At 40.3% G+C, this 19,101-nt stretch overlaps 1 protein-coding gene across 6 annotated transcripts in view; it reads left to right on the forward strand.

The window, feature by feature from the left end:
- dennd1a (DENN/MADD domain containing 1A) overlaps positions 1 to 19,101 on the forward strand; it is a 1,314,459-nt gene that overhangs the window by 1,027,348 nt on the left and 268,010 nt on the right. For all 6 annotated transcript variants that reach the window (XM_051931936.1, XM_051931935.1, XM_028809158.2 and 3 more), the window contains exon 15: positions 11,004 to 11,091. In XM_051931936.1, coding sequence (XP_051787896.1) covers positions 11,004 to 11,091 — 88 coding nt within the window. The remainder of the gene's footprint in view (positions 1 to 11,003; positions 11,092 to 19,101) is intronic.

The raw sequence follows: 19,101 nt of genomic DNA on the forward strand, positions 1-19,101 counted from the left end.
CCTTCAAGTGGTGTACACCAGGCATGTCAAACTCACTACCATTGGTGGGCCGCTTCGACTGCCGCACTGTAACAAATACTATTATACTATTAGATAGATACTTTATTAATCCCAATGGGATTAATTATATTATATTATATTATATAATATATTATATTATACAAAGTTACTGTAGCTTTCTTTCCAATACTGTAAACTTTAAAAAATGTAACACTTAAAGTTTAAAGAAAAGCAATTTATTTCCATACAGTCTCCGTATAACAGTGTAGAATTAGAGTCTTAGCCTCTTAGCTAGGTCCTTATTATATTATATTCATTATATTATATTCATTGCTTATATAGGAGTCTTACAGTCTGAGATTTATTTCTTTTGTCCCGACACTTGACATCTCTTGTTAGTAACCATTTCGTCAATATCAGGCTTGAAATCTTGTGCAGCTGCAACTTTTATGAGGGATGAAAGGTGCTCGACGGTAAGTCTTGAGCGATGTGGGGTTTTGGTAGCTTTCTTTAACGAAAACAATTGTTCACAAAGGTAAGTGCTTCCGAACATTGACAGTACTCTCGATACCAACTTACGGATCTGCACATACGAGGGTGGCAGGTAAGCATACAAGCCTGGCACACCAACTTCGTTGTATTTTGCCTTCAGAATAGAATCTGACTGCACTTCAATCAATTCCATTTGGATATTCTCAGGTGCATTCTCAACGTTGTAAGAGAACAGCGCAATGCCCTGTTTGTGTGAACTGAAATCACGAAAATGCTCACTGAATTCATTGCTCAGTAATTCAAGTTGGAAAACAAATCCTCCAAAAATCAAATTTTACTTTACTAAGTTTACTACAAAGTTTATATTGTAAAATAAGCCGATATGCAAAAAGCCACCTGACCTACACTAATTTTACAAACTCAAAATCACAAAAGTATGTTAATAAATAACTCACCAACTTCTCGCGTCCACTTCAGATCTTCAGCTGTAGTCTGCACTAACTTTTCGTTACAATACTAGCACAAAATTACATGAAACTAGAGCAAAAAATGTGAAAATATGCAAGCTATTACTACTCGTGATGGTCCGTTCTGCCCAGGGGCCAGTCTCAGCAGCCCAGTCAGTAGTGTAGCCTTAGCAGGGGTGGCTTGTGGCGGCCCTGGGCAGAGAAGGAATCAGTGGCCCCTTCGCCTGGCAATGTCAATATGGTATCTTATGCACGGCGGATGGCCACATCCGTTGCGGACACTGCATAGCCGCCTCGTGCTCATGACACACTTCTATATACGCGTGTCCATAACTTGAAAACCAAGTGGCGACCCATGATATTCTCATTACGGCAGAACGTTATAATACTACATATAAGCTTACTGCTCTGACTCTAGCAACATTAGTAAATACAGCGTACTAATTAAAAAGAAACACAGTTTTTCGGCCACACTGCCGTCAGCTGTGTCGTTACTTTCTCTTTTCTGTTTTATATTCAATATATATTGGCTTGGCGGCCCTGTGCAGGTGCACAGTTTGCACATGCCTAAGGCCACCCCTGCTGCCCACTGTTGCAGCCTAGCACTTCAGTTGTGACGTTGCGGCTCATTAACTTTGGCCAAGGCTCGTGGCTATACTAGCAGATGACGTTTCCGGTACCGTAATGCCATGGGAAAACGCGCTTTTGTCAGAAGGCAGAAGTAAGAAAAGTCAATAAGTAACACCGAAGATGCAGAATGATTCAATCACAAACGATAGTAATCATTTTGTACAAGTTCAGTGCTAACTAGGATCTGTCATGCAAGCCGCACAGATTTCTGTTGCGGGCCGCGCCCGGGGGCCTCGTGTTTGACATGCCTGGTGTACACCATGAAATGTGATCACGGTGCGCATCAGCCCGAGTTCCCTGACAGTTTAGATAATGGCACCTATTGTACCTGCCATGACAGCGACAGCCAAGCACAACTGATTATGTGTTAGCGATATATGTTGAAAACACACAGAGGGTCCTTCCTCATTCTAACATAGTCAGGGGGTTTCTCATTATATATAGTGTATTAACACATTTATGCTGAAGTAGGTCTTATATGATTTCTACTTTAAATTTACTCAGAAAGTGTTTAATGAATTTGGTTTCACTGCAGAATTGATGACTGAATTGCAAAATGTGAAAAAAAAGTAATGTTATGAACAAGAGCACAGGGGCACAGTTGGAAACATGTTAAGGGTAAAGTTTACGCAGATGTTAGAAAGTGTTTTTTTCACACAAAGAACTGTGGACGTCTGGAATAAATGAATGAATCTCAAGCTCGCCCCACATAGTGGGTCTGGTTCCTGTGTGAAGTCTTCACAGGTATGACAAATTCAGCCACAATCTCGGCCTTTTTTTCTCTTTGTTCCATTCTGCCGTATTCTTCATAATAGTATTATATGCATTGTACCTCTAGGTAAGCTCTCACGTGCGCATGTTTGATTTTTTGGGGTGAGTCACAGACTGGTTATACTGAGTTGAGTGGTGTGTCAAACTATATGACTGTCGCACAGGAGCGCACACCAAAGGCCACTGATTTGCTATGTAAATGAAGTCTATGACTATAAAGGTCGTGTCATGTGTCATGGCCTTAGAGGAGCTAAGTCTCCTCAGCTGGAGGCGGTACGCAGGGACACAGTCAGAAATGTAAAGGCAGATTTCACAGAAATATTAGTACTGTATTACTAGGGCATTGTACCGTGTTAGCCATTATGAATGTAGAGAAAGCCAAGCAAAATGACACCTTTTATTGGCTAACTAAAAAGATTACAATATGCAAGCTTTCGAGGCACACGTACATCTTGCCTGAAGAAGGGGCCTGAGTTGCCTCGAAAGTTTGCATATTGTAATCTTTTTAGTTAGCCAATAAAAGGTGTCATTTTGCTTGGCTTTTCTCTACAGAAATATTAGAACATTTTTCTTCACACAAAGAACCATAGGTGCTTTGAATAAATTAAGAAGTTGTCTGATGGTTGGTAGGACTTTAGGAAGCTTTGAATCTAGGTAAACAGGATTGGTAGTCTTGTTGGTCTGAGTGGCCTGTACTTGTCAAAACTCTTGTAATGTTGTAATACTGTGACCTATGAATTGTGATAATATCATCATGGCATTCCTGGTTCCAGTGTTTACCAGATGTAGCAGCAAGGAGGCGCCACTGAGCCCCAAACCTCAGACACAGTATCACCCTGCATGATTCTGGGTACAAATAAAGGTATTTATTTGCCATCTTCTCTCCTTCCTTCCTCCAAGCGAGTGTCGCTCACTGCCTCCTGACTCAGACTCAGCGAGGTTAGGCTATAGGCTTCTTTTGAATTAGACCTGGGAACTCTTTCCAATATTATGCACAAGTCATCCAGTGCACTTCCGGATCCTCCCTCAACAGTGTCCTCTGGCAGCATCCAAGGCTTCCGACAGGGCTGTGTTGCCGAACTCCAATTCCCAGCATGCCTTGCGGGTGTCCCGATTTGGTTCAGTCTTGAGGAACACTGCCAACTGCCATGTGGGAGAGCAAACTGCTCCCAGCACCAATCATTATGGCTTCCTGGCCACACAAGAAATCATCCTGCATCCCTGCCATGATGCCTGTCCTTCCTCCATGGCACTTACACAGTCTACCCAGAGACGCATTGCACAACCAATGAGGCCACGTGCTTCTTCTGTTAATGCAGGGGAAAGCCAGGCAACTTCAATTAGTGCATTTATGGCTTAGCCTGGCACGATGTTGGAAAAATTCTTCTTTGCTTTTTATTCAGCTCTATTTATTTAAGTACAGTAATCCCTCCTCCATCGCGGGGGTTGCGTTCCAGAGCCACCCGCGAAATAAGAAAACCATATGTTTATATGGTTATTTTTATATTGTCATGCTTGGGTCACAGATTTGCGCAGAAACACAGGAGGTTGTAGAGAGACAGGAACGTTATTCAAACACTGCAAACAAACATTTGTCTCTTTTTCAAAAGTTTAAACTGTGCTCCATGACAAGACAGAGATGACAGTTCTGTCTCACAATTAAAAGAATGCAAACATATCTTCCTCTTCAAAGAAGTGCGAGTCAGGAGCAGAACATGTCACATAGATAGAGAAAACAATCTCTAGCAAACAAATCAATGGTGCTGTTTGGCTTTTAAGTATGCGAAGCACCGCGGCACAAAGCTGTTGAAGGCGGCAGCTCACACCCCCTCCGTCAGGAGCAGATAAAGAGAGAGAGAGAGAGACAGAGTTTGTTTTTCAGTCAAAAATCAATACGTGCCCTTCGAGCTTTTAAGTATGTGAAGCACCGTGCAGCATGTCGTTTCAGGAAGCAGCTGCACAAAAGATAGCAACGTGAAGATAATCTTTCAGCATTTTTAGACGAGCGTCCGTATCGTCTAGGTGTGCGAACAGCCCCCCTGCTCAATCCCCATACATCAGGATCAGAGAAAGTCAGCGCAAGAGAGAGAGAAGAGTAAGCAATCTAGCTTCTCAGCCATCTGCCAATAGCGTCCCTTGTATGAAATCAACTGGGCAAACCAACTGAGGAAGCATGTACCAGAAATTAAAAGACCCATTGTCCGCAGAAATCCGCGAACCAGCAAAAAATCCGCAATGTATATTTAAATATGCTTACATATAAAATCTGCGATGGAGTGAAGCCGCGAAAGGCGAAGCGCGATATAGCGAGGGATCACTGTAATCATTTCTTTATTTAAAGAAATAGTATTTATTTTACAATACTATAACAACACTGTTTACCACAAAATCATCAAAAGAAAAAGAAAAAAATATATTTTTTGTCTGTGTGAAGTGTTCATGTTCACCCCATATGAGATTTTCTCGGGGCACACCTCTTTTTCTCCAAAATTCCAAAGTTGTGCTGATGATGTTGTTGTTTATTGGCTCCAAATTATCCATATGTGCATCGGTGTACCCCGTAGTGGAGTGGCATCCTGTCCAGGGTTGTTTCCTGCCTTGAGTTTGGTGATGTCGGGATGGGCTCTGGTCCCTGAACTTGATTAAGGGGGCTTTGTAAATGGAAATTGGATGGTATGACATTTAAGCCTAAAACACTGATTTTGTGTGGCAGTCAGTATCCAGAATTCTGAAATTGTAGGAGTAGTATTTAATTCTCCAATAAACAAATCCTTTGTACTTTTTTCCCTTTGTATCATGTTGCTCAACTGATAGATATTTTATCCTTTTTCTTAATTTAGAGCGTAGACTGTGCCAAAAAATTTAGTATATACTGTAGATACAGTCAGATTGTTATGGATGACTGGATAGTTTAGCAATGTCGCTTCTTATAAAGCAGCGGGAAACTGGTTTCATAATCATCTATTCAAGGAAAGCTCTTTCAGACTTTGTCGCTTAATGATGTAGACATGTTCAGCCTCACACAATCCATTTTTTTATACTCAGAAATAGTAAGCACTTGGGCTTTTGTGTTCAGCTCTTTTTTTTCTTTTTTTTTTTTACTATAAATCAAATCCACTTCTAGGTTTCCTTGCCTGGCTTAAAATTAGCCTTAATGCATGTGTGATTTGTACGTCACTTTGTATAATATTGCCAGCTAAATCAATACACATGCCAGCTTTATACACAATTCTGTAAAAATTATAATACTCTTTGTTCTAGTGAGATTTATTTAAACCTTCATAGCTTCCTATTCTTATTTATTTACAGACAGGTTTTTAAATATCTAAATGCTTTGCTTACTGGTATAGTGGGCCAGTGGCTGACATTGCTGCTTTAAGATTCAAAGTCCTGGGTTTGAATCCCACTTCTCTGTGAAGTTAGCATGTTCTCCACCGTGTAGAGCTGGGTCTGGCAGGATATCCAGGATACCCATCTCCCTTTGCCAGGCATTGGTCTGAAAGATCCATAGAAAATGGTGACTTTAAGTGCCGTTAAGATTCACCCTGCATCTCCAGACCTCTGGGCCTGGTACCTAATGATGGCGCTTTAATGGGTTTAGGATGCCTGTGTAGCCCAGGAGCCCCTGTCTTCACAGCCCCTAAGCTGACAACACCCCCACCCCCCATCTGAAGTTTTGAGACTATAAGCCAAAATTATTTTAAAAAACTTTTATTTATGCAAACAGCAGAACATAACAAAAGAAATTTGCTGTATATAAATATACACTATTAACTGTGTTAATGTTAGTTATGCTCCATCTGTTGGAATGACAAAGACACAGCAACTGGACAGACACACCGAAACTTATCCTTTTATTAAGATGGATTAGCTGTGTTACCCATCTAAGATGGGTTGTAATCTAAATAATCTACATAGACCATGCAATGTGTATATCTCTGTTACATGCCACTTGGTATGGAGTTCATAAAAGCAGTGTTTAATGTTTGTAATGCACCTTCTGTTGGAATGACAAATGCAATGCATTTTATTATTACATGGGTCTGTAATGTGCCATCTGTTTGAATGACAGAGACATAGCGTCTTATATTAAGGTGGATGTAGCCAAAGGTACAAGGACACCCCTCCAAATTGTTGGGTTCAGGTGTTTCAGCCACACCCATTGTTAAAATCAAAGGACATAGCCATCTCAATCTCCATGAACCAACTCAGGCAGTCGAGTGTGTTGTACTGAAGAGCTCAGTGACTTTAAAATTCGCTTTGCAAGGGGATGCCACCTTTGCCATAGTTCAGTATGTGAAATTTCTTATCTACTACATCTACCCTGGTCAACTGTAAGTGCTATTAGTGACGTGGAAGCATCTAGTAATGACAACAGTTCAGCCATGAAGTGGTAGATAGAGCAGGGCCTCCGACTGCTGAAACACATAAAAATGGCTTATCCGATGTGGCATCATTCACAGCAGAGTTCCAAACTGCCTCTGGAAGCAACATCAACACAAGAACTGTGCGTTGGGAGATTCATGAAATGAGTTTCCATGGCTAAGCAGCTGCATATAAGCCTAAGATCACCATGTGCAATGCCAAGCGTCAGCTGGGGTGTGGAAAGCACACTGTCGTTGGACTCTGGAGCAGTGGAAACGTCGTTCTCTGGAGTGATGAATTATATGTCATGCTCTGGCAGTCTGATGGATGAATCTGGGTTTGGCGGATCCCAGGATAAAGCTACCTTCCACACTGCACTGTGTCTATTGTCAAGTTTGCTGAAGGGAGAGACAATGGTCTGGGGCTGTTTTTCAGGGTTTGGGCTTGTCCCTTTGGTTCCAGTAAAGAGTACTGTTAATGGAACAATTTGCAAAGGCATTTTAGATGATTATACCCTTCTTTGTGCTGACAGTTTTTGGAAAGCCTGTCCCTTCCAGCGTGATACACATGTACACAAAGCCAGGTCTGTAAAGACATGGAAGAAATCGAGTGGCCTGCACAGAGCCCTGACCTCTACACTACTGAACACCTTTGGGATAAACTGGAACACAAATGGTGAGCCATGTCTCACAAACTCCCACAGACACACTCCAAAGTATCATGGGAAGCCCTCTCAGAAGACTGGAAACTGTTATGGGGTGGGATTTGGAATGGGATGTCCAGCAAGTGACTATAGGTATGATGGTCAGATGTCCACAAATTTTTGCCCATATAGTGTACAATATACAGTATATGTTGTCTCAGATCCTGAACTTGCAATATATTAAAGTAAGAATTTTCCAAGCTGATCTAGAAAATGATTTGAAATCCTTCAAACGATTTGATAAAAAGGAAAAATCTAATTTGTGTGATTTAAAAAGTATTCCTACCATTTTTAAATCTAAGATTAATTTTTGCTCATTCGAGTGCTGAATACCTTACCAACTCACCAAATTTGTTGATGGTCTCTGTATGTTAATGGGTGGATCACCTGGTCCCAGTTAATTTATGAAGGTAAATACTCCCTCTGGTTGAAGTTTTCCACAAAGCAAACCAAAATGAAGATAAGAGAGCATTCAAAACAAGTCAGGGATATAATTATAGAAAAGCATAGATCTGGGAATGGTACAAGACCATCTCATAGGCACTGTGCCAGCCTTAGAGCTCAGTGTAGTCCATCATATGAAGCTAGAAAAAATGTTAAACTGCAGCCACACTGCCCTTCTAAGGTTTAGTCCACACTAACATGGATATTTCTAAAAATGTCACCTTTTGTTTTTATCCTGTCCACTCTGATGTTTTTAGATTATTTTGTATAAGTTTGTCATCCACAGAAAATAACCAAAAATGTATAAATCTTGCCTGTTTGGAATGCACAGTTTATCGGCCAACTGTACTACAGTAATCCCTCGCTATATCGCGCTTCGCCTTTCGCGGCTTCACTCTATCGCGGATTTTATATGTAAGCATATTTAAATATATATTGCGGATTTTTTGCTGGTTCGCGGATTTCTGCGGACAATGGGTCTTTTAATTTCTGGTACATGCTTCCTCAGTTGGTTTGCCCAGTTGATTTCATACAAGGGACGCTATTGGCAGATGACTGAGAAGCTACCCAACCAGAGCGCGTATTACGTATTAAATAAAACTCCTCAAATATATTGTAAGCACGGAGGCTGTTCGCACCCCTAGAGGATATGGCCGCGCCTCAATAAACGCTGAAAGATTACCTTCACATTGCTCTCTTTCTTGCTGGGCTTGCATATGGCTGATTTGTCAAGCGATATGTTTCCTGCACTGTGCTTTGCATACTTAAAAGATCAAACAGCACCTATTGATTTTTGATTGTTTGCTTTCTCGCTCTGACATTCTCAGAGGGGGTGTGAGCAGGGGGGCTGTTCGCACACCTAGACGATACGGACACTCGTCTAAAAATGCTTTCACGTTGCTCCCTTCTGTGCAGCTGCTTCGTGAAGCGACATGCTGCACGGTGCTTCATAAAAGCTCGAAGGGCACGTATTGATTTTTGATTGTTTGTTTTTATCTCTCTCTCTTTGTCTGCTCCTGACGGAGGGGGTGTGAGCTGCCGCCTTCAACAGCTTTGTGCTGCGGTGCTTCGCATACTTAAAAGCCAAACAGCCCTATTGATTTTTGACTGCTTGCTTTGTTCTCTCTCTCTCTCTCTCTCTCTGACGTGCACTCCTTTGAAGAGGAAGATATGTTTGCATTCTTTTAATTGTGAGACGGAACTGTCATCTCTGTCTTGTCATGGAGCACAGTTTAAACTTTTGAAAAAGAGACAAATGTTTGTTTGCAGTGTTTGAATAACGTTCCTGTCTCTCTACAACCTCCTGTGTTTCTGTGCAAATCTGTGACCCAAGCATGACAATATAAAAATAACCATATAAACATATGGTTTCTACTTCGCGGATTTTCACCTTTCGCGGGGGGTCTGGAACGCAACCCCCGCGATCGAGGAGGGATTACTGTATTTGTTTATGGAGCAAAACTGAAGTAAATCAAAATGCAGAAAGAATGAGGGGAAAAAAACAAAACAGATGTCTTTATTTGGACAGACAATAAAATACAACTGCCTTAAAAGTTACAAGTCAGTATGAAGTTGTCAAAGCCTTGGAATATAGACCAGAGTCCTGCTAAAATAAATACTAAGAAATGTCTCAGTACCCATCCATTTCTGAAATGATCCAAACGAAATGGCGAAAACATAAATCTTGCCAATTGGGCATGCATGGTTTATCAACTAAGTGCGGCGTTTGTTAACAGACAAACCCAAAATAAATCAAAATGCCAAAGGAATGAGGAAGAAACAAAACAAACTTCTTTGTCTAGGCAGACAATGAGGTACAACTGCCTGAAAAGGTTATAAGCAAGTATAAGGTTGCCAGAGCCTAGAAAATATAGAACTGAGAGTCCTTCTAAAATAAATACTGCAAAATACTCGAGTGTTTGAAGACACCGTGCCCGTCAACTTGTGCAGAGAAGTTAGGAAAGGCCAATCCTGGCAGCAAAAATGACATCACAAAGGCAATTATCAGAACAAATGGAAGTCAGTGCCACAACAATCATATGTCAGCATTTTCTGAAAGCCCCATATTCTCCACCCACACTGCAACACGAGACCCAACATTCTCAGATTTACTTACTTTGGACAGTAAAACAGGACATTTTTTGGATGGACGAAAATGCTGATTCATTGCAGAAGGAAGTCCAAAAAAAATGTGTTTTCAAATGTATCTGTTAGTGTAGACTATGTCTGAACTTAGTCATCAACCAAGGATGGTACTTACTAGAGAGACTACTGTGATTCTAATTACTCTTCTGACCAAGTGTCAGCTGTAAGTGATGGACATTGGAGAGGACATTCAATGCATTGAACAAAAAGGGCTTTAGTGGAAGAGTGGCTAAAAACCAAACACAGTACATCAACCAGATAACACCATCACAACATGTGGTGGTGGCGGCATCATCTTGTAGGCAAACTTCAGAGACTGATATTTTGTCGGGAAATCGTTTCTTTTCTGCTGAAGAAATCCAAGTAGCCTAAGACTTTCAGACGGTGCCATAGCCTCTGTTTGGCCCTAGAATTCTTACAGTTCTGTAGCACTGATACTAAGATTGCATCCTTCCCTTCTGTCTTCAAAAGGAGGAATGTGTCATTCAACAGTCCTCTGGTGTTTTATAATCAAATTCGGTTCAAAATGTGTTGCCAAATCTCTTTTTCTGTTTTCAACAACTTTTATCCTTAAAAGGATATCGTTCTGAACCACTTTATGGTCACACAGCGCTCTTCTCCTGTACCTCCTTTTTTCTTTCCCTTAATTTGATAATGTACTGATTACTAAGATTACCTTTTACAATGTGACTAATTTTTAATTACATTGTCTTGCTTCTTATTCTATTTTTGGTTACAATTAGCAAAAGAAAAGGTCTCAAGCCTACAATTTAATTACTTTGTAAAGCATTCCTGTTTATTGTGCTAAAATTAATTATTGAAACATTTCATGAAAAAACTGAGCATGGAGGTGGGTCTGTTACTATAACTTGCAAATTTATTACATGGTTCTGACAGTAATCCTTAACCTCTGTTACTTTTGTTATCCTGTATAACACATTAATTTACGGTTATCTTACTTTTTTTTTTTTTTGTTTGTTTTTTAGTTCATTGATGGGCGTCTGGATCTTCTCAATTCAGGCAGGGGTTTCAGTGATGTTTTTGAAGAGGAGATAAACATGGGAGAATATGCAGGTAAGAAAAGCATTTGAACCTCATTACACTTGGACCACAGCTGCATTCGTATACAGGTAGTCCCCAGGTTACGGACACTCGACCTACGACTTACGAACGAGGCCACAGCTGTGATGCATGTGCCTCATTAACTGCCGCTCCGTCATCTTTGGCCAGAGGACGCAGCAAGTAGTGGCTGGAGGGGTGCGATTTCGCTGCTCGCGCAGTGTAGTGTCCTTCGGGTGGCTCCCGGCGGCAAGCGAGCGGTGACCCATGGTCCATAGTCACTGGGGCAACAGCTATCACTTGTGCGCAGGACGGAGGCCTAATGGGGCGGGTTGCTGTCCACCCACTATGCCGCCGCAGCAGCTACTGCTCCTGACTGGACACAAGCTGGATGGAGCGGTGTAGGGCGTTTCACTGTCCGCCCACTACACACGGCTCCCCCCGAATCGTTTTTTGGTGGGCGGCTGGTAATGCTGCAAGCGGTGACCTGGTTGTGGCTGAACGGAGGCCATTGAGGGTGAACGGGGCGGCGGGAGATAGCATTGTAGTGTGCTTCGGGTGGCTGCCTGTTGAATGGAGGCGATGGTGGGCAATTCACTACATGCCTTTGGCCGCACCGTGTTCGTTCTCAGTGGGTGGACGCACGCTGCATGCTGTAGTGGAGGTGACTGTGTGGTGGGCTGGTGATGAACCGCCTCTCGCTACTCCCATTCATTCTGAACAGCAAGCCTGCTTGTACTGTTACGCACATAGCAGGAAGTTGTGTCTTGTCAATACATCAGACGTGTTGACGACAGGTTCCTGCCTGCTGTGATAGCGTGTACAGTGCTGTGCAGAAGAGCTCATCTTAACCTTTTGTCTTCACCCTTCAAGAATGTCTCCGAAACACAAATCTGATGCAAGTGCTGGTGATACAGTAAAGAAGAGAAAAACCATCACCATTGAAAATAAAGTAGAAATAATAAAAAGGTCAGAGAGAGGTGAAACTCCATCATTCATTGGCAGAGCACTTCGTTATAGTCGGTCAACAATAGCATTTATTAAAATAATGTACCTGTTCCGACTTACATACAAATTCAACTTAAGTACAAACCTACAGTCCCTATCTTGTACGTAACCCGATGATTGCCTGTATGTACCAGATGGGCAGCACAGCATCCTGGGTTTAAATCCTGTACCTTAATGGTGTGTGTGTGGGGTCTGCATGGGCCTGCCAGTGTTCTCCCACATCCTATTCTGGTTTAGTTAATTGGTTATTACAAATCAGCCCCAGTTTAGGTGTCTGAGGACCCAAGTCAGCCGTCAGGCCGTATTGTTAGTGTATGGAAGTTTGGGGGCTCTTAACACCAGAAGGAAGAAGAAAGAAGATACTACACAGCAAAGTTTTCCATTGCTAACAGTGATTATGTAATAAATGTGGTGTGTTCAACAAAGTTTGTTGATATATATTTTGTAATTGCAATTTACCTTCCTGCCTTTATCACACAGAGAATGTTTTGAAAATCCTAAACTATTAAAGCACAAAAAAGCATTCCAAGGATACATGCAGATATAATTGTATATGCCAGTACAGTGGAAAATAAGGCAAATGTTTTGTGCTGCTCAGAAGAGATGGCTTCTATGACAGTGCCGAGGCATGTTAATGCACACATGTGGAACTATTGCTTCTGTGACAAATATGATAGATAATGCCTTTTAGACAAATGTGGTCAGAGGGTCATGGCAGGTGTGTTGTGTGCAGCACCTGGGACAAGCCATGTCACTATGACACATTGAGCCAGCATGTCACAATATACGCAAAAACTCTGTAAAACCTCCATTAAGGTACAGGTGTACTTAAACATTTCAGTTTGCATGCCCAGGTGAACATGTGGCACCAGCACAGTAACAAAGTGGGCACTGTTTACTAGCATGTGCACAGCCTTTTTTTTTTTTTTTTTTCCTGATTTGTCCTTTAAACTTTGCCCATTGAAGGTGAGTATTGGTATTTGTCTTGAATACAGATATTTAATGTGATAAATAGAAGGTACTGCACATGCAGACATATGCAAAGAATACATAAAACAGATTAGGTATTTTACATTTATTTGGCTGACACCTTTATCTAAGGTAGCTTGCAACTGGTTCCGTTTCTTTTGTTTTTCCAATTGGAGCACAGTAACCGAGTAAGGTCCTCACAGGTGGCGCAGTGGTAGTGCTGCTGCTTTGCAGTAAGGAGACTGTGTAAGATTGTGGGTTCACTTCCCAGTTCCTCCTTGTGTGGATAGCGCTTTGAGTACTGAGAAAAGCGCTATATAAATGTAATGAATTATTATTATTATTAACTGAAATAACTTGCTCATGGTCACACAGTGCCAGTAATGGAATTTGAACTCACAGCCTCCAGGTTTGAAGTCCAGAGACTCAACCACTACTCAATACTACAAACGTCAATTTGTACAGATGCCTGAAAAAATATTGCTGATCACAGAAATTGGAAAAGGCAAAGTCGAGCAGAATTAGACCAGACAGACCTTCCATCGGGCTTCTACAAACAGTCCTGCAATCATTCATGACTTTATATCTCAAAATGGTAATTTTGAAGCCAGCTCTAAACTTAAATGGAAACCAATGTAGAGGCACAGGTACTGTAGTTCATTTTCTAATCCATGTTATGATACATGCTGTAGAATTTTCAATAAAAAGTGTCTAGCAGCTGTTATCCCATCTGACTAAGATCGGGGAAGGGGTGATGTTAGAGCGCCTGCGCTTATTCAGTGCAGCAGGGACAACGCACATGTTGTTCTTTTTTTCTTTCAGTACACGTGGCTTCCCTGTTTATTTCTATATCTAGTGACTTCTCTGCCTGTCTGTCTCTCTATTACGCAGTGCTCTGTCTGTCTGTGTGTTATGGATCTTAAAAATAAGTTATAAGGACAGTTGTTCCTGTTAATTGCAGTCTCAATTGTTAAAAAAATATTTGAAAAGGAGCATCCCACATGAAAATATAACGATCTCAGTAACTGACAGTGCATACCAATGTATAAATTTTATGTCCGTTTGAGGTTTAAAAGAAAAGAAAAAAAAAAGCAACACTTCATCCCCAGCGGGGAATCGAACTCAGGTCTGTGAGGCAAGGAAAAGCTGCTCTGCGCTAAGAGGCAAATCTTAGCGCGCTACGCCACAGAAGCTGTTGAATCATTCTTGAAGCTTTTGTGAAAGTGTTTATTTGATCTTTGGAACTCGGGCTTTATATATTCTATAGTTTATGCCTACTACATTTTGTAACATTTATTACTAAAATATGAAAAAGTTTCTGTTTTAACAATGTGTTTACATAGATTACTTTAGAATAATGATCTCTTATTTCCACTGTAAAACTCCACTTCACTCCCACATAATCAATCAAGGCGTGAGCTGGGAAAACTTCGCTCACGTTCTAAGTCGGTGGGTGGGGGGATGGAATAGCCGGCTGCTGGCAGCTTGTCTTTTATCAGCACATTTAGAGGACAAAGGATGCTGGCGGAGAGGTGTGAATGGATTTAAGAAGCGATTTAAGGTGGGCCGGATATATACAAGTTTTTTCGTAGGCTCTGGTAATTCTAGTGTTAAAAATTATTCAAGATGTGCTGATTCTACTGAGATTCTTAAAACTTTCTCAAAGGCCCTCCTTTCCATTGTAGATGTTTTATATTTTAGGACTTTATATGCTGTATATATTTCTATTAGACTTCATTTCCTACATATCTGCCATATTTAATTTTTCTGCTGTTCCTTAATTGACTAACTTGAGGGTTCATGTGCTAATCTGTCTAATTTAGCACCATCAGCAAATTTAATTTCTGTCTTGGCTTTTTTTATGTAAGTAATTTATGTACAGTAAGTTAACAAAAGAATTGATCCTGGTGAACTAGTGTCTTCAGAACCCCACTTTTGTCCTCAACTAATTCTGAAAAAATTAGTCACATAATAGATAATGAGCAGAGTTATTTTCTATGCTTAGATTTATTCTGCACACTTGTAGACGCTGCTCAATGAATCCCTTGTTGTTTTACTTTGGTCACTAGCCAGTTACTAGGCATGTCATTAAAATACCTTTTAGTTAGGTGGACAGGAAATAGACATAGATACATATTGGTAAAAACATTTATATAATGCTTTTCTAGACACTCAAAACACTGTAGGTAGACAGTCGGGAGCCACTTCAGCCACCCCCAATATGCAGCATCCACCTGGATGATGTGATAGCAGCCATTTTTGCACCACACGTCAGCTATTAGGTGGTGATGGGGTGAGAGACATCATTAGCCTTTAAGGGACAAGAAGATGATGAGGGGGCCAGAATGGACAAGCCAGTGATGGGCATTTTTTCCCGGACATCAGAATGCACCCTACTGTTTTCAAAGGGATGTTTTATGACCGAAGGACATTGGGACCTTGGTTTTAAATGTCATATAAAGAAACAGCACCATTCTTTAAAGATAAGCATCCTGTCACTGCACTGGGAAATTGGGTTCCATACACAGATCACAAGATAGGTATCTCCTGCTGGCCTCACTAACTCCTCTTCAAGTAGCAGCCCAAGCTTTTTCAAGAATGTCTCCCATCCAAGTATGGGCTGGGCCCACAACATGCTTACCTTAAGGCAGATAGATTATCTTTTGTGAGGGGCAGAAGGTATGGCTGCTAGCCAGATAGATAATCCTATTTATGAAAGAAAAACTGAAAGGACTCATTTGAAAGGCGCTATACAATATGCATTTAGATAAATTTATTTTCATTTCATAGATGGATGTGGAAAATGCTATATTAGATAGATAGATAGATAGATAGATAGATAGATAGATAGATAGATAGATAGATAGATAGATAGATAGATAGATAGATAGATAGATAGATAGATAGATAGATATACTGTAAATTCACTTTTGTATTGTGTTACATTTTTTACACTCTGACTGTATTCCTAATATGTTCTGTGTTGTTACGATTGAGTTTATCCTTGAAAATCAATAAAATGCCTTACAGCAACTTAGAACGTAATGTACTTTATTGTCTGCATTTTTGCAGTGCATTAAAAGGTCCATATGATGTGTCTATAAAGGAACACCATCTTAATGGCAGTGTGTCTGTTATAACTGACCAGGAAGAAAATGGGCACATTGGGAGGAGGCATTATACCATTGTTTGGGTTTAGGCAATTAGAACCTCATTGGTACCACATGGCATGCCGGTTTTAGAAGAACCAGTGCCTAAAGGCTCAAGCCCCAGTGGCCTGTACTGTTTGCCATGTTGTGCTTTTATTCCCACTGTCTCCAGTAAGTCCAGTATCAGTTCTGTAGTGTAGCTAGCCTTCCTGACTCTTTTATTTGGACGTCATGCATCTTCTGAACTGGTGTTACTCCCCCCACAGTCCATTCCCAGTAATCAACATTGTAAGCTATTGTGGCTCCCTCATAAAGGTGCACCATGTTAATGAACACATCTAACCTCACATTGACTTTATTCTAACCTTCTTCTTGATAACACTTCCTCTATAGACTTTGTAATCACTAAAGTAAATTTTTCTTTGACAGATGCACAGTTAAAACGTCTATAGCTACACAGTGTATGCCATCACCATATCTATTTATGCAGTAAGGTGCGTCATTGAATAGATTCCAGTTTCTTGGAATTTCTGCAGTGTGTTGTAATTTCTAAAAAAAAGCTTAAAAAGAGACATTTTAGAGATTGCATTTATAATCACAAGCTCCTTTGAGCGTTTGCCATAGAAAGTTGGCTTACAGCATAGCCCAGATTGCTAAATCTAAAAGCATTGGTCATTACAGAGGAGTTGGTGAAACACAGAAGTCGATATTTAGAAAACTACTGCAGCACAAACTGGCCTGGCTCTTAACAGCAAAGAGGTGAACATAAACTTGAACCTGGCACAAGTCCTGGAGACGTTAGGGCTACATATTATGGAAATGGAGGCTCTCTGTTATATCAGAAAGAAAACATTTCACAGGTTTTATCAGCTGTTGCCCCGTTCGTTTCCTTGTTAAAAAAAAAAAAGTTGGATTGCAGTATTGGTGAGAAGCTCCCTGAAGGGTGAAGCAGAGGTTCTCGCTTCATTTGTTCTTTCTTCAGCCCTCATCTTTTCATTGCACATACAGGTGCTAGAAATTCATCTGCTTTTTATGACTGTGCGCCTAAGTGAGGAATCATTTTAAAGATCTGTGAGACCCCCTTAGTGTGCTTTGCATGTAGGTGTGTGCTTTGCAACATTTAGTTTTCCCCCTAAATCCTTCAGTTTACCACAGACTGGTGACAAGAATGCAAATTATTAACACACTTAATAATTTGACCTTTTGATTTCTTGTTACAAAGAACGGCCGGAGGGGTAAGCATAGACACTTTTCTTTTGCTCCTTTCCATATGCAAAACACAAACCATAGGTGTGAAATTCTGTTTACTTTCTAACAAGTTTCAAAGTACTTTTTGACACGCACATATAGAGTACATTTTACTTTATATATACAAAACATAATATACAGTACTGTGCAAAAGTTTTAGGCAGGTGTGAAAAAATGCTGTAAACAAAGAATGCTTTCAAAAATGGAAGTGTTAATCATTTATTTTCATCAATCAACCAAATGTAGTGAATGAACAAAAGAGAAATCTAAATCAAATCAATATTTGGTGTGACCACCCTTTGCCTTCAAAACAGCATCAATTCTTCTAGGTACACTTGCACACAGTTTTTGAAGGAACTCGGCTGGTAGGTTGTTCCAAACATCTTGGAGAACTAATCACAAATCTTCTGTGGATGTAGGCTTCCTCACATCCTTCTGTCTCTTCATGTAATCCCAGACACACTCGATGATGTTGAGATCAGGGCTCTGTGAGGGCCATACCATCACTTCCAGGACTTCTTGTTCTTCTTTTCGCTGAAGATAGTTCTTAATGACTTTGGCTGTATGTTTGGGGTCGTGGTCCTGCTGCAGAATAAATTTGGGGCCAATCATACGCCTCCCTGATGGTATTGGATGATAGATAAGTATCTGCCTGTTAGAGGTGGGCGGTATGACCAAAATTCTATATCACGGTATTTTTCTAAATTCTGCCGGTTTCACGGTATTAGACGGTATTTTTTTCCCCATGCATGAGTGGATGTTAACCACATTTTCCACTGCAATTACTGCAGTAGACTGGCTAAGAATAACCTATTAGACTGTTATGAGAATTGTACATCGTACAAAAAGACATTTTAATGTGCACACAAGTATTAATCCAGGTTTGCATGGCCCCATAAAGTGATAGTTTTCAAGGGGGTGGCACTAAAGAGAAGGAATCACATTGCATGACAGATACAGTCAAAATATAGAACCTTTTTATTGATCAAATTTTGCAAAAGCTTAAACTATGATTTTGACAACATATTTTCAACCATCCAAAGAGGCATTTAGACTTAGTAAATATCCAGAGGTGTTTGTCAAAAGTTGGATTGCACTGAACACGTCTTAGAAAAGGAATAAATAGTAAATATTTTTTGTAAACCAACTACACTTTCTGTTAATGTTAACAATCTCTGTCCACTGACACGTTAAAGTGACTTTTTAAACAAGTTTACCATCATTAAACTGCATAATATTTAAACTAATAAGTAATAACAATAAAATAAATAATAGTAGTATTACTGATAGTTGCACCATTACTTCAAGGCTTCAAGCCCAGGTACAAATAAAACAAGTGCAACTTGGTGATGACATCTTTCCAACTGTACTGTCATTTAGGCAAACTGCATTAATATGGACCTTGCTTCAAGCTAAGCTATATACATAAATAATAAAAACTGCAACTTGCATTTATGATGCTGTTTGTGGTATAGCCCTATGGAAGCGCATTAGAGCCACTGTGAAGAAAAAAAAATATGGACACGGAAGAAAAAAACTATATGTCGAGAATAAATTCGACATGTTGACAATGTCAAGATTAAAGTCGACATTTCCACTTTATTCTCATAGTTTATTTTATAATTAAAGTAGAATGTTGTAAACTAAACTT

This window comes from Erpetoichthys calabaricus, chromosome 9, assembly GCF_900747795.2.
Source record: "Erpetoichthys calabaricus chromosome 9, fErpCal1.3, whole genome shotgun sequence".
Classification (NCBI taxonomy): Eukaryota; Metazoa; Chordata; class Cladistia; order Polypteriformes; family Polypteridae; genus Erpetoichthys; species Erpetoichthys calabaricus.